The 14,153-nt window shown below is 40.3% G+C and overlaps 1 protein-coding gene across 2 annotated transcripts; it reads left to right on the forward strand.

The window, feature by feature from the left end:
* The first annotated feature begins 533 nt into the window (after positions 1 to 533).
* On the forward strand, positions 534 to 5,212 carry LOC122866657 (Golgi reassembly-stacking protein 2-like). Of its 2 annotated transcripts, XM_044176616.1 has the most exons (9): positions 534 to 794; positions 1,284 to 1,364; positions 2,131 to 2,334; positions 2,728 to 2,814; positions 2,935 to 3,065; positions 3,200 to 3,344; positions 3,438 to 3,555; positions 3,671 to 3,793; positions 4,224 to 5,212. In XM_044176616.1, exons 1-9 carry the CDS (start codon positions 729 to 731, stop codon positions 4,481 to 4,483), a joined length of 1,215 nt encoding a protein of 404 aa, XP_044032551.1. In that variant the 5' UTR covers positions 534 to 728; the 3' UTR covers positions 4,484 to 5,212. The 2 variants fall into 2 exon arrangements, with proteins under 2 accessions (XP_044032551.1, XP_044032552.1); XM_044176617.1 differs by lacking the exons at positions 534 to 794; positions 1,284 to 1,364 and adding an exon at positions 1,413 to 2,020.
* The last annotated feature ends 8,941 nt before the right edge of the window (positions 5,213 to 14,153 follow it).

Genomic DNA, 14,153 nt, shown 5'->3' on the forward strand with positions numbered 1-14,153 from the left:
ACAGTACTAGCTCTTTCCAGATCTTTTAACCAAATTCATACATTTCATCATATTCAGTGTTAACTGTATCTTAATGTAACCTAATGTAAAATGCTCTCTTTCTTTTGTATTAGACTAAGATAGGTTACTATCCTTGTAAATCAATGACATATGGAAGATAATTTGCTTTCAAAATATGTTAAAACAGTAACAGTAATGTTTTAGAGTATGTGAAACTCTGGTAACTAATTTACTAAATCACATTACAAGTACACTTGCTGGCTACTGATTCTATATTTTATTGTTGTTAGCTATAAAATGGAAGCTAAATTAAGTTCAACAGAAATATCCCTCTCAGATATGCTCCATCTAAGGTTACAAACTGTCAAATATATTTGTATGTACAACATTTTTTTATTAAATATCCAAATTTATCACGGACAATGTCATTTTTTAATTAATGAGATTAAAGCTTTTACACTAGCGTTATCTGTTGCCAGGCAACATCGCGTAGAACATCCGGCCATGACGGCTAAATCGAACGCAGTTTGCTTGGTATCATCCCGGATATCAAGCTCGATTTTTCTGGCATCTTTATTTATTAGCTTTGCCTAGCCCTCAAGCGCTGCTGTCAACCTGCCTCTGCTGTTGGCGCTAGCTAGCTTGATCAGCTTTCAGTAATGACTTGTAAAATCACTCTACCTCAGTGACATTTAGTCAGTGTTACTATTACGTGACTGTTGAAGGCTATGGGGCTACCGCAGAGCTCGTTTTTGTCGGACGGAGGAACTAATAGTGGATACCATGTCCACGGGGTACGTTGTATCGTTGTGCAAGGTTATATACAAACCTCGGTTCGTCCCTACATCTCACTTTTTGAATCTGTGTTACCCAGTTTTAGCTCACTGACTTACTAGCTATGCTAGTCCTGAACAGATGTTGTTGCTACATTTATCTAAGAAGAAATACAGTGGCTGATTTGTAACTGTCAGGTTATTCTGTAACTCGTAAAACCGTGGTTATCTTTAAAGGTGTCCGCCCAAGATGAGGTGGCATTTGGCACACATCCAAGCTTTGCTAGCGACTGCAGTTGTTTAGTTCTCACTGCAGAAACTGATAATAGTAAGGATCAATTATAAAGTTACATATCAACCTATTCATCATGTGAAGAACGATATCTCGCTATGAGGAACCCCAAATTCTTGCCCATGTAATATCTTTAGTTGACACACGGGGGTGACTATAACACGGTATCCTTTATGTCAAAACAACCAAATCCCATTGTGTTTTTTTCCACATTTCAGGTTCAAGAGAACTCACCTGCTCTGAGGGCTGGCCTTGAGCCCTTCTTTGACTTCATTCTCTCTATAGGGAATACCCGACTTGTGAGTAGACTGCATGAATATATTTGATTAAGAAATCTTTTATTAATGGTTATGTCTTTACAACTATGAACGGAATTTTGAAATAGAAGGACAAGGTGAGGACTAAATGAGTTTAGAAGTAGCATTTTAATGACTGTATTAAGTGACCACTCAGTTAACTGAGGAAATTTCAACAGAAGATATTGATGTAAAAAATGTCAAGATTTAATAAGAACTTTATCTGTTATTTGTCTTTACATTTTTATGCAATTCAGCTGCAGAAGGTATCCTTTTGAAACATGCCACCACATAGCTATGAATCCCAACAGGTTAAACATATTTGCATGTGTTAACTTATCATGTAAATGCTCTGACCTGTTCTTTGTTTGTCAACTGTATTAAGTCTTGTATGAAGTTGCAGTTTTACATAATATTTTATGGGACAACAAAGAGTAACCTCTTTGTTTTGGCATGGTACTATTAATTAATTGACTAATGTTGTAAGTGTATCATAAGTGTATATTGTGGTGACTTGCTATGGATTTTAGATGTTTTTTTAACATTGTTTTATTGTATGCCTCTGTGCTGTGTTTTTACTGCAACCCCTTTTTGACAATTTTTCTTTCCCCACAAAGAAATTGAAACATCAGGCCTGAATTATAGTCACAGGAGAAAAGGTGGCCACACAGTCTGCTATAATCTAATTTCATGTTCTTTTACATGAAAACTGGTTCACCATCTCTGCACTGTCACTGCTGGAAAAGTCCATATTTCTCTGTTTCTCCAGAATAAAGAAAGTGACTTGCTGAAAGACCTTCTAAAAGCCAATGTGGAGAAAGCGGTCAAACTTGAAGTGTACAACTCTAAAACCCAGCGGATGAGGGAACTGGAGGTGATACCCAGTAACATGTGGGGTGGTCAGGGTCTGCTGGGCGCTAGTGTCCGCTTCTGCAGCTTTGAAGGGGCCAATGAGAATGTTTGGCATATCTTGGTAAGTCAAGTCTAGCCTTAATAGGGGCTATTCTTTCCATTTCTTTGTTTAACTCACATATGGTAAACACTTGCTGGCTGATATAAAACAGTTTATTGGCAGCTTTGAGTTGGTACAGCACATTTTCTTTCAGTATTTTCTTGTAAGTTAGAAGCAATTAAAGAAGACAAAGGAGTAGAAAAACCAAATCTACTTAATTGTTGTTCCAAATTTGCTAGGGGGTCCAACCCATAAAATTCTTGTAGGGTTGGCTGTTTAGCACCACCAAATGGATAAATGTTGGTGTGTTATTCTCATACATAAATTCCCATACAACAGTACAATGTTAAGTTAAGTCTTAAATTTAATTCAGACAGTGGTTTTTCAATAAAAATGAATAACCATCTTTTTTAGGATGTGGAAGCCAATTCTCCTGCAGCGTTGGCTGGCCTTATTGCTCACGACGACTTCATCGTGGGAGCTGACCAGGTGTTGCAAGATGTAAGCTTTCCTGTTATATGCTTTTATTTATATAAATGGATATAAACAAAGATACTAGCATTCATGAACAAAATACAGTGCAAGATCTTTAATTCCTTTCTTTTTGTGTAACCCTTGCAGTCAGAGGATTTCTTTTCTTTGATTGAAGCCAATGAGGGGAAACCTCTGAAGCTGCTTGTGTACAACACACAGACAGACCAATGCAGAGAGGTAGTGGTGACTCCAAATGGAGCATGGGGAGGAGAGGGAAGGTAGGTATTATGTCTTCAAATTGAAGTAGAAGGTTTTATTTTTCAATAGCTGCAACCTTTTCTTATAATGTCACCTGTATATGTACAGACACAATAAACATTAATACCCTTGTCTTGTTTGTCTTAAATTTTAGCTTAGGCTGTGGCATTGGCTATGGCTACTTGCACAGAATCCCAACTCGTCCAGCTCAGCCTAACAACCAGAACAGAAATGTTCTGCAATCTGTGGTGATTGGCAGCAGCGAAGAGATGGTTGCAAGTGACCACACTAAGTTACAGGTTATCACCTCTTTCTTTTATTAAATGTTCCTTGGTCGGGACTTTTGTTGAGTTTCTTTTCTAAGTCTGAAACACTAAGTTCTCTGTTCTCAGGTGCCTTCAGTAGCTGTGTATAGCCCCTCTAGCGTCAGTGAAATAGATCTGAATCAAATCGAAGGAGCTGTGCAGGACTTGTGTGTAACCTCACCCACACAGCCAGCTGTAGACTTAGGTAACCAGACCTAATTTTAACAAGCATGCATTTGTTTTCAGTTTATGATTTAGTTTAAATACTCTAAATGTTTCCACACAGAATAAAATGGACATTTGTCTTTTGTGAATTGCAGATATTTCCAACATACCCGAAGCGTTGACTCCAGACTTGTCAGACATGGTTTCCACCAATGACATGGGCCAGAGCTCCATGTTTGCAAATTATGGAGATGACTCTGGTGATCAGTGCAGCTTGGGTAAGTACCTCTACACCCTCTACAAGTGATTGAGTTGTGCAGCTGAACAGAGCAATTACATGCTTTCAATGCCATCCTGCTTGAAAAGAAAAATGAAAACAGTTAAAGCCAGCTATTGTTGGTACGCCTTGCATGTCTGGGCTCATTTAATCGCTAAGTTGGTGAAGAATTTTCCATTCTTGACACATGAATAGTTCCCAAATGATATCTATACAAGTATATTTGCAACACAGCTAAAATAGCAATAGCAGAATACACTTTTCTGCCCTATGTGATCCAGTGTTAATATGAAAATAAATGATGCAAGTTGGAAGAAATCACAGCGCCTCATTATGAAATAGCTCCTTGTGCACACTAAACATTATAGACTGCATCCTGAGGTCGAGCTTCGCTTTAACTACACTTGTTTATTTATTTATTTATTTTACAGATACCTCATCTGTTGACCAAAGACCTTCCTCTCTAGAGAGGGAAGAAGAATCAGACACCCAGGAGACTGGGCAGGGGCATGTTATTGACCTGATCGCTACCACTTCTCCAACCAGAGAGACTGCGGATGACCTTGTAGGCCCTGAAGTCACCACAGAGAACCTGAGTGACACGAGTCTCCTAGAGGCGCAAGATACTAGTTCTGAGCCCTCAAGCTCAGCCAATATCATGGAGGAAGAGACGTCGGAGACTACTGCATAACCTGTTTAACTTATAACTGAACAATTTGCATTAGAGGCGATTTAGAGCACACTATGATACAGAAAGCTTCCCTTAAGATTGTAAGTTGCATCACTGGAACTATTTTTTTAATTTCTAAGAGTTTATTCTAAGAGTTTTATTGATATACAGGTGTCATTGCTGCATGCTGAATTGCACATTTAAGAAGGATAGAATGGTTAATATAATCTGAATGTATTCTATAATTTAGGCATACTGTATGTCTCAACATCAAGCAGGATGAAGCCTTAGCTGTGTCTTATTTGCTGCTAAAAGTCATCCTAAAGATGAATAATGTTCTTGTTCTTGTCTTGTTGCTCTGATCACCTGCTGAATAGAAGGAAAAGAAAGTTTGAGCTGAAGTTCACACAGATCCATCATGTGGTTTTATTTTCTTATATTTTAGAATTTGGGGTTGATGTTTTTATTTTCACAGTGGGTTGAGAGTTTGAGATGAGTACATATGTTAAGAGATTTTTTTTTAAATCTCAGGCATTTAAGCCTCTTTGCCTTGTCTCATTTTAAATACCCTCCTTTCTTATGTGTAGGTTTGACTTTTGATTGGTGTAAATCAGTGAGCCATGTTTGATGCAGCTCTCTGATTGTTTTCTGTTTCTTCTCTTTATATAGATTTTAATTAAATTATGTTTCAGATTTTTATGGATGGACAAAATATTCAAATATTTATAAAAAGAAGATGCTCAAGATAAACCTGCAGCAGTCTAATTAATGTCTTTTTTAGTCTATTAGGTGTGTGCATAATTAGAATGCAAAGTCTAATTTTGTGTAGTTTAATGAATTTACCCATTTATATACTGGTGTGTATATATATATATATATATATATATATATATATATATATATATATATATATATATATATATATATATATATATATATAGTAGAAGCATAACTTCATGCTTTGAGACAGCAGGTGTCAGCAAACACCTCATTATAGATCCCAACCACAAAAGCTTAAGTTTTCTGCCATTGCAGCTACAAAATTGCTGTCACATAACTTATATATACTTCAATAATGAATGGAGACAAGTTTTTCTGTACAATGTTTTTGCAAAAACCCCATCTCCACTATGAACTCTGCAGTACAATTATGGGATTTATTTGTTTGATCTAGCAGAACAGGAGCAAATTGCATTAATGAGGGAAACTTGACAGCACTGATGCCTCTCAGACCCAGTGAAAAGATGCTTCATTGGTACCATTCATATCATCCAATGCTGCAAATATTCAGCTTTGGCCATATATGGCACCTGCTGGGTTGGCCAACCCAGTTGGCTGGAAAAGCCCTCAGAAGGAAGTAGTGGGACATCAAATATTGAAATTTAGAGATATTCTGATTTAGAAGTGATGATTGTCTAGTTCATGATGTAGAGAGCTATGTTTGCATTTCAAAAAGAAATACATTTTTTCTATTTGATCTCACCCCCCTGAGGATCCTTGTGCTCTGACATATGCAACCATACATCACAATGTGTTCTCAGTATTTCTATTTTTATCACTTTGTAACTCTAGATCAGAACAACCAAATATTGAAGAGACTCAGAAAATGCAAAAAAAAAAAAAAAAAAAAAAAACTAAGCAGGGAAGCTACAGTAGCAGAGGGGGAGTATGCCTCAATTATTTACCAGGGCTCTCCTCAGTCGAGGGGGGGATGGGCTTTCAGGGAAAGAAAAGACTGTGGGGGAAGAAAGACGAGAGGGAGATGGATTTGTCTTTAACCACCAGAGAATGAGTAGTGCTCTTAAGGAAGCCTTCCTCTGGCACTCCTGTGTGTGGTTTAAATGAGGGACTATATTTCTAAGATGAATATGTAGCAGTTCAGTAGCTTTGGCTCCTCTGCCTACACACAGAAATTTTACAGTAGCAATGTTGAAATTTTGCACAAAAGAAAAACCTCAAGCTTGTCAAATCAACACAGTATAGAGCTGGATGGTGTTTATGATTTTTTTTTTTTTTTACATGTGACCTCAGGGTGAATATGCTGTTTCATATCCTCCATGTTAGGTTCGCAACATGAAGATAGTATTATTTGAAGAAGCAGCCTGAGGCCAAAGCCAGCAGCTGTGTGCCAGAAGGAGCCAAGAGGTGAAGTGTAAAGGGGGCCACCTTCATTTTCTCCCTTTTCTGAGACCGTTTCAAAGGACACTGTGACGCAGCTGAACCCACTTGTCAGCTTAGCTTTATCTCAACCCCAGAGAGGCTCAGCTCACAGGCACCAGCATAGTGCCCGTTGCCTCAGCCTGTCGTTGCAGCATGATAAATTGTGAAATAGAATAACTACGGAGAAAGAGAGAGGGGAGGGGGAATCGTAGATGGAGGAAAAGGATGAAAAAGGTATAGCGATATGGCTGAAAGAGGGTTTCGAAAAATGAGCCAGTAATGTGTGGTCACACATCTCCACATAAAACTGCATCTTGCTTTTTATCTTCTGGCTGATGTGAATGTGCAGGGCTGACTCTATGTCACTAGAAAACGGTTAGTTTGCTATGCATGGATGGATACTCAAGTGAAATAAAATTAAATGTATCAATTCCCTGACATGTTTATGGCATGTATGAGTTAGATAAAATGCTATAAACAGCCATTTCTTGGTTCATATGTGTGGGCACAAATCCCCACCACACTCACAGGCTTCTGTTTTTGTCACCTTCGCACCCTAATCGCAGATATCTTGGCACAATGTAGACTATATTTGGAAGTGCTAGGAGCTGTATGTTCATACAAATGTCATGCAGTGTTTTTCACAGTGTGCACATCAGAGCCTGGGAATAATCTCAATAAGTGCCCGTCCGTGTTAGACCACCACTGTACAGGCTGTAATTACATTCATTCATGCATGAGGACTATCACTCTGTGGGGCCTGAATTCATTAGGAAGTTGTTTTCATCTCCTGTAGTCATTATCAGCTGGCTATATGTTTGCTTCTATTTGTACATGAGACAAGTCATTTCCTCCCAGTAAACATTGCATTTCTTTATCGATTTGCTCTTAAATTATTGTTTAACACATGCTGTAGCTTATAGGAATAAGCAGTCTACAATATTGTGCTGCTGCCTTAGTTAACCTACATGTGTAGTGAATGTTATGAAACCAACTGAGTGGCAGTGTTGTTGGTAGTAATAAGTTGTTTGTCATTGTTTTCCAAATCAACCCATATGACCATTTCCAAAAGATTCATATGAGCATCTTTCTTTTTTCATTTTGGTGGGGATTTAATGCCTTTACTAGATAGCTGACAGTAGAGAGATAGAAGGGGAACAATATGCTTCAAAGGTACCTGGTCGGAAACGAACCAGGACACAGATGCTCAATGCTAGGCAACCTGGGCTCCCATCATAACATGTTCTGATTTGCCGTTTCTATGGGTTTTTGGTTAAGTTTAGGCAACTGAAACTACTTGGTTAAGGTTAGGGAAAGATTGTGGTTGTGGTTAAAAGGAACTAATGTTGACTGCTGTTGGAGATGGGGATGCAGACAGTGCTGTCAAAATTAAACGTTTTTTAATATCAGACACATTAGGATTAGGGTATGATCATGGTCATGGTCAAAGGAAACCAATGTTGACCACTGACCCCAACCGTTTCCCTAGGTGGCTTTGTGGCTGTACAGCACCACCACACTACTTCCACCTTGCTTCTGAGAGAGGACCTTATTCACATGAACAAAAGAGGTCCCTTCTCAGGAAAGCGTAACAATAGATGCCAATTCTGTTGTTTTTCTGGTGAGGACAGTCTCCCAGAAAAAAATGGTAATGCTTCTAGGGGCCCACAGCTGAACAAGACTAAGAGTCTATAGCCATGCTAGCGGCTCTGTAAGGCTGTACTTAGGCACAATAGTACTTAGTACTTAGCTAAATGCTAATGTCAGCATGTTAACATACTGTACTCACAATGACAATGCTAACATTGATGAGATTCTAATTAGTTTTGAAGGTATTAAGTCATAAAACAAAGTATTGTACACATTTTGACCTGATTTTAATTTTGAAAGTTAAGGGATTCCCACCTGCTTCAAGAGATCAACTATTGTCATATGCCTAAGAATGCTTCTCCAGCCTGCATGAATGACTACCGACCAGCGGCCCCCACCTCAGTGGTCATGAAATGCTTCGAGAGGCTAATCAAGGACTACATCTACACCTTCCTCCCTTGTACCATGGACCCGCTGCAGTTTGCATACCAGCCAAACAGATCCACGGATGATGCAGTCTCCCAGGTTCTGCACACCACTCTCTCTCATCTTTACAGCCAGAACGGGGGGCTATGTGAGACTGCTGTTCATGGATTACAGTTCAGCTTTCAATTCCATAGTCTTTTTCCTACCAGTCTTGCTAGTAAGCTGATTGAACTGGGACTGAACACCCCCCTGTGTGCCTGGATCTTGGACTTCCTGAACACCAGGCCCCAGGTGTTCAGGGTGGTTAGACCTACCTCCAACTCACTCACCCTGAGCACAGGATCCCCCCAGGGTTGCGTCCTCAGTCCCCTACTCCCTGTACACATATGAGTGTGTGGTCAGGTTCAGCTCCAAGTTTGCTGACTGACCTGGATGAAGTGGTTGACCTGTCACTCTGGTCCCAGGATAACAACCTACTCATGAATGTCACCAAAACCAAGGAGCTGTTTGTGGACTTTAGGAGAGCACAACAACAGAGGACATACATGCCACTGAGGATTAATGGGACTGCTGTGGAGAGGTTGAGCAGCTTCAGATAGCTGGAAGTCTACATGACAGAGGATCTGACATGAACAGCACAAACAGACACTGGTGAGAAAGGCAAGGCAACGTCAGAGTCTCTCTGAGGATCCTTCAATCCTTCTACTCTGGAGCTGTAGAGAGCATCCTTACAGGAAAAATCACTGCCTGGTTTGGCAAGAGCTCTGCTCAGGACAGGAGGGCTCTGCAGAGCATAGTGCATCTGGCTGAATGCACTGGAACTACATTCTCCTCCCTGCAGGCCTTATACACCAAGAGGTGCAGAAAGAGAGCCTGTAGGATCATGAAGGATCCTCACCATCCCAACAACTGACTGTTCCAGCTGTTGCGGTCAGGCAAGCACCTCCACAGTCATGCAACAGAAAGACTGAGACAGAGTTTCTTTCCTCAGGCCATCAGGCGTGTGAACACTGATCTCACCATCTCACATCTTTGCCACCTCTCACTCTCATAACACCTTTTCCCTTCCTATTATCAAAGGCAGTAAACTTGCTAAAAGTAAATCTTTAATCTTGTACAATTTGTGCTGTTTTCCTGGTGACAACAGAGCAGGAGATAACGCAAATAGGATGAAGCAGGCAAAAGGAGGTTAAGCTTCATTTCCAATACTAATTGCCATTCAGCAGGGGTGAGGAGCTGGCCACACAAGACAGCACATATTGTTCTATTGTCAGGATGACCCTGCTGATGTCAAGTCTGCACCCATCTGCTACTATGGCTCCCAATCTCTTAACCTGAAAAAAAAATGACTTCACTTTTATGTAAGCCATCTTTTTGTTACTGCTTTATGAACATCCAAGGTGTGCAATTTGGCAAAGTCACATTGCTTCTTTAATTATCATCCAATATCTTTCAGTCCCTCAGGTTCTTTCATTAATTTTTTTCTTAACATAGGAGACCAGTGAATTTGATATTCAGCCATGAGCTGGTAGATGCTCATTACATTTCTTTTCCAAATAGTTTGGAAACACGTTTTTTTTTGTGTCCTGGAGGCATCCCTTTGAAATTATATAGCAATGTTAAAAAGAAATATTGCTACTGCATTACTGTTGCAAGGCTGCTGCTTTCATCATGGCAGGACAAAAACAAGAAAAACTGGCTTGTTTTGGCAGCATTTTCAATATATACTAAACAGATTGCTCAAAAAATGTTAAGCTACCTCAACTTCATAGAGTCCACAATGTTTTTCACTCCCAGTTCTCTCACTTTTATGTCTGAGTGATCAGGAAGCCCTTTTGTTCTGGTGAGAAGCAGCAGATGAGACAGAGGGATAAAGGTTTGGTTTAGCCTCTCACAATGAATAGGAGTGGATGAAGAAACACAACTCAGCACGTTCCCTGCGGTTTTCTGTGTCTCTGACATATTTGCTGTGACTTCCCCACCACTACCCAGGCTTGGTTTTGACCCGATAGGGAGCTGTCCCTTAGTGTTAACCTCATTTACCAGTAAACCATCGACCCACAGGGCTATGCATGCCTGGCTTTGGCTCTCCTTAGTCAACATGCACACAATATAGCATGCTATTCACTAAAGAGCCCATAAAGCACGAAAAACAGAATTTTGCAGGATTGCAGGATTAGCCTGAATGTCAGAAACACTGGGGTAATGTTTTTGTCATGTAGAAAATGTCTGGGTCATTGTTAGATAAGGCTGTGAAACTGTAGCACAACACAGTGTTCATGTAGGTGGTCTGCAGTTTCCAAACATTGTAGTTGCAGTGCTACTGACATATTATTATGCTCTCTTATTTGCAAGATTTAAAATCTTGACGATTTTTGCCATATCATGTTCACAATGCATTCTGGCCCAGAGAAAAGCCTGAATACGAGTGTACCAATTTCCCTCTGTCGACGAATAAAACCTCAGTCACATGATTTATCATCCACTTACACAAACAGATCCAGCACTTGTTTCCAATTATAGCTCCTCCTATCAGATTTTGCTCGGCTCTGCATGTGTGTGTTTGTGTTCATATACAGATGACAGCCTGAATTTGACAACACAGCGTGTGCACACCACTCAGCTTGTGCCCGTGTCGAGCCAGAAAAAAGCACTGATCTACCTGATAGCCTAAAGAGGTGTGTTTCTGCTCTGTGGCACTGTCACTATGGTGGTGGGGAATGAATTGTGTCAGCTGTTCTGAGCAAAATGGAGGCACCATCTCATGGAGCCGTGGAGAGAGGGATTAGAGGGAACTGTGGTGCCGGCAGATGAAAAATGTTAAAAAATGATAGAGCTGTGCAGGAGGTGTGCAGGAGGTGTGCAGATGGGTGGGGGGAGAGGGCATGTTGTGTGAATCTAAACTTTTTGAAGATCAGAAATCAACACATTTTACTAATTCACTTCACAGTCAAATCTGTAACACTCCTAGGTATTTATTGTATTACAGATGGATAATAATCTTGATCTGGTTGATGCGTCGAATGTTGAATCTAAACACAGGCACCATGACTGCAAATATACTGATTTTGATTGATAATCTGACAACAAAAGACTGTGAGTTTTCTGCTCTGTTCAGTCAGCTACACAGGATGAGAAAGCAGACTATATCAAAAAGCTCATTTTAGAGTCTAGTATCTGTAGGCAAGTGATGCTTATGTAAACATCTAAAAGCTGATAGAGCTGGCTTTTGCTGCTGAGCCTCAGCTGCCTCTGTGTACACATTATTTTGACAAAACCTGAGCGCCCAGACATGGAGAGTGTAATAATTTTCAAATAGAGTAGGGAGGGGTTAAAAATTGGGGAGGAACACATAAGAGAGCCAATAAAAACAATGGCCAAAATTAGAGTAACCCAGAGGAAATTGTTATGTGTTTGTGTGGGTGGAATACTGTATGTACTGCATGTGTGTACTAAAGTGAAAATGTACTTTTATCAGGTTAGGCCAGCCACATTCTCCAACAACAGCTGAGCTGCACACACACCCAGCATCCCCTTGAGATTCCCTTTTTTTGTAATTACTTTGCGGGGGGGGGGGGCTGTGTGAAAGCCTTACGTTCCTCTTCCTCCTGCTTTTAAATGGTCTGGCTTTACAATTCAGCCTGCATCCACGTTACTAATGTGCCCTTAAATGCGGCATGAAATCAGGGGCCATTTGTTATGCGAGTCATTAAATTGCTATTAGAGTTTACGTGAACAGCTATCAGTTGATGGCATTAACAATCTATCATAATTATAGAGATTGTATGAATAGGCAGGCTTGGCATTGGCAGATAGTGTAATTCAGCTTTACGAGTCCATGGGGACAAGCGAACGTGGAGATGTCTGTGTTTTAGTGCAAAGACAACACATGAAATGAAGACTTTATTTACCTAGCCAGAGGCAAACAGAGAATGGCAGGTGGGTCCAGGCCACTGCCTCCACCTGTGACTGCAATTACTGTGATAAATGGAGATCAGAACACTCAGGTGACTCAGAGAGGGCCGACTGATCACTTATCTGGTGGTGAGTCATCCGTGGCTCCTACTGACAACTCCGGCCCATCAGACGCAAGAGTCGGAGGGATATTATATGTGTATATGCATGCATCTAGATGCGAGTGTGTGTGTGTGTGTGTGTGTGTGTGTGTGTGTGTGTGTGTGTGTGTGTGTGTGGATCTGTGCTTGTGTGTGTGCATCTCCATGAGTGTGTGGGAGGTTTTCAAAGCGCTGATGGCTAGTTTCCACTGTGGTCATCTAGTGTCCTCTGACAATGTGACTGTGGTCTCTTCAGTTTTCCAGCTCTGCCTGCAGACACACGTGTCACACAAACATGTAGATGAAGGCACAAGGCATGGGAAGGAGCGCTTCACTGATTTAGATGGTAATTTCTCCTCAGCACATTATGTTCCCTGCATGCACTTCTGTGGACAAGGCTTCATCATATGGAAAGAGTTGCAGTTGAAAGAAAACAACAGCGTATTATGTATGTTTGATTCCAGTATTTTAAATTAAGTGCAGCTTTCCATTGCAAAAACACTATAATAATCATTTTTCTGTCATGTAAACAATGCGTTCTGCCTTTAATCTGTTAAACATTTTTGTCTCCAGCAGTCCAACACGTGTGGTTTAATTGATTGCATTGTCTCTGTCCCTATGGCAACTGGAAATTACCATGAAGGACATAATTACAGGGTGCTGCAAGATGTCTGAAAATTCATGAAATTGTCTCTTTTTGTTTTTGAACCTCCTATGTTTATGCACCTCCTCCACTTATTTTCTATTCATGTAATGCTCAGATTAATTTTGGTGTGCAGGGAGCTTCGATCAGAGCTGCTTTTTTTTCAGTAACACCATAATGTAGCTCACCATGTAGGCGTGACTACAGCAGTGTGCCCTGAAGTTAGCCAGCTGGTAGTTGCTGATTCTTCTCTTCCTTTACATTGTTATTTTCCTTCCCTAGATTTCCATCATGACATTTCAGGCAGCATGCAATTCCATGAGAAAAAAATCTGCACTCATGTGTACAGCTTTTAATATATAACCTTCTGTAGCAGTTACAGCGCTATGATATATTCATACCTCTGTCAGACACCATCTGTTAAATTTTATGTTGCAAGAATAAATTCAGACAGTGTGATACATTCACACAAACTTTCGCCAACAAAAGAGTGGATTAACAAAAATCTGCTTTCCTCTGTCTGGGAGCTGGCAGAATAACAGAAGATCCATTTCTTCTTCCCTCAAAAATAACACCTCTTTTCCACTATCCCCATGAGTAAATTCAGACATCAACGTTAAGACAACATATCTTCAAAATGCTGTATGTTTTCAAACTTGGCCCCACAAAAACAGGGAATAATGGAAAGTGTAGTGTATAACCTGCAATATTGTACCAAACTCTATGTGCTGCTTTGTCAAAAATGCATAGTATTACATTCTTAATCCCATCCATGACTACTTTTGCCACTGAGGTTACCTCTTCTTCCCTTCTCTGC

This window comes from Siniperca chuatsi, linkage group LG19, assembly GCF_020085105.1.
Source record: "Siniperca chuatsi isolate FFG_IHB_CAS linkage group LG19, ASM2008510v1, whole genome shotgun sequence".
Taxonomy (NCBI): domain Eukaryota; kingdom Metazoa; phylum Chordata; class Actinopteri; order Centrarchiformes; family Sinipercidae; genus Siniperca; species Siniperca chuatsi.

What these genes read in the sequence shown, in the direction of transcription:
- LOC122866657 (XM_044176616.1), top strand. Translation starts at nt 729, where the DNA reads ATGGGGCTACCGCAGAGCTCGTTTTTGTCGGACGGAGGAACTAATAGT. An exon ending in CTATAGGGAATACCCGACTT is followed by an intron (nt 1,365 to 2,130) that starts GTGAGTAGACTG and finishes CTGTTTCTCCAG; the next exon opens with AATAAAGAAAGTGACTTGCT. An exon ending in TGGTGATCAGTGCAGCTTGG is followed by an intron (nt 3,794 to 4,223) that starts GTAAGTACCTCT and finishes TTTATTTTACAG; the next exon opens with ATACCTCATCTGTTGACCAA.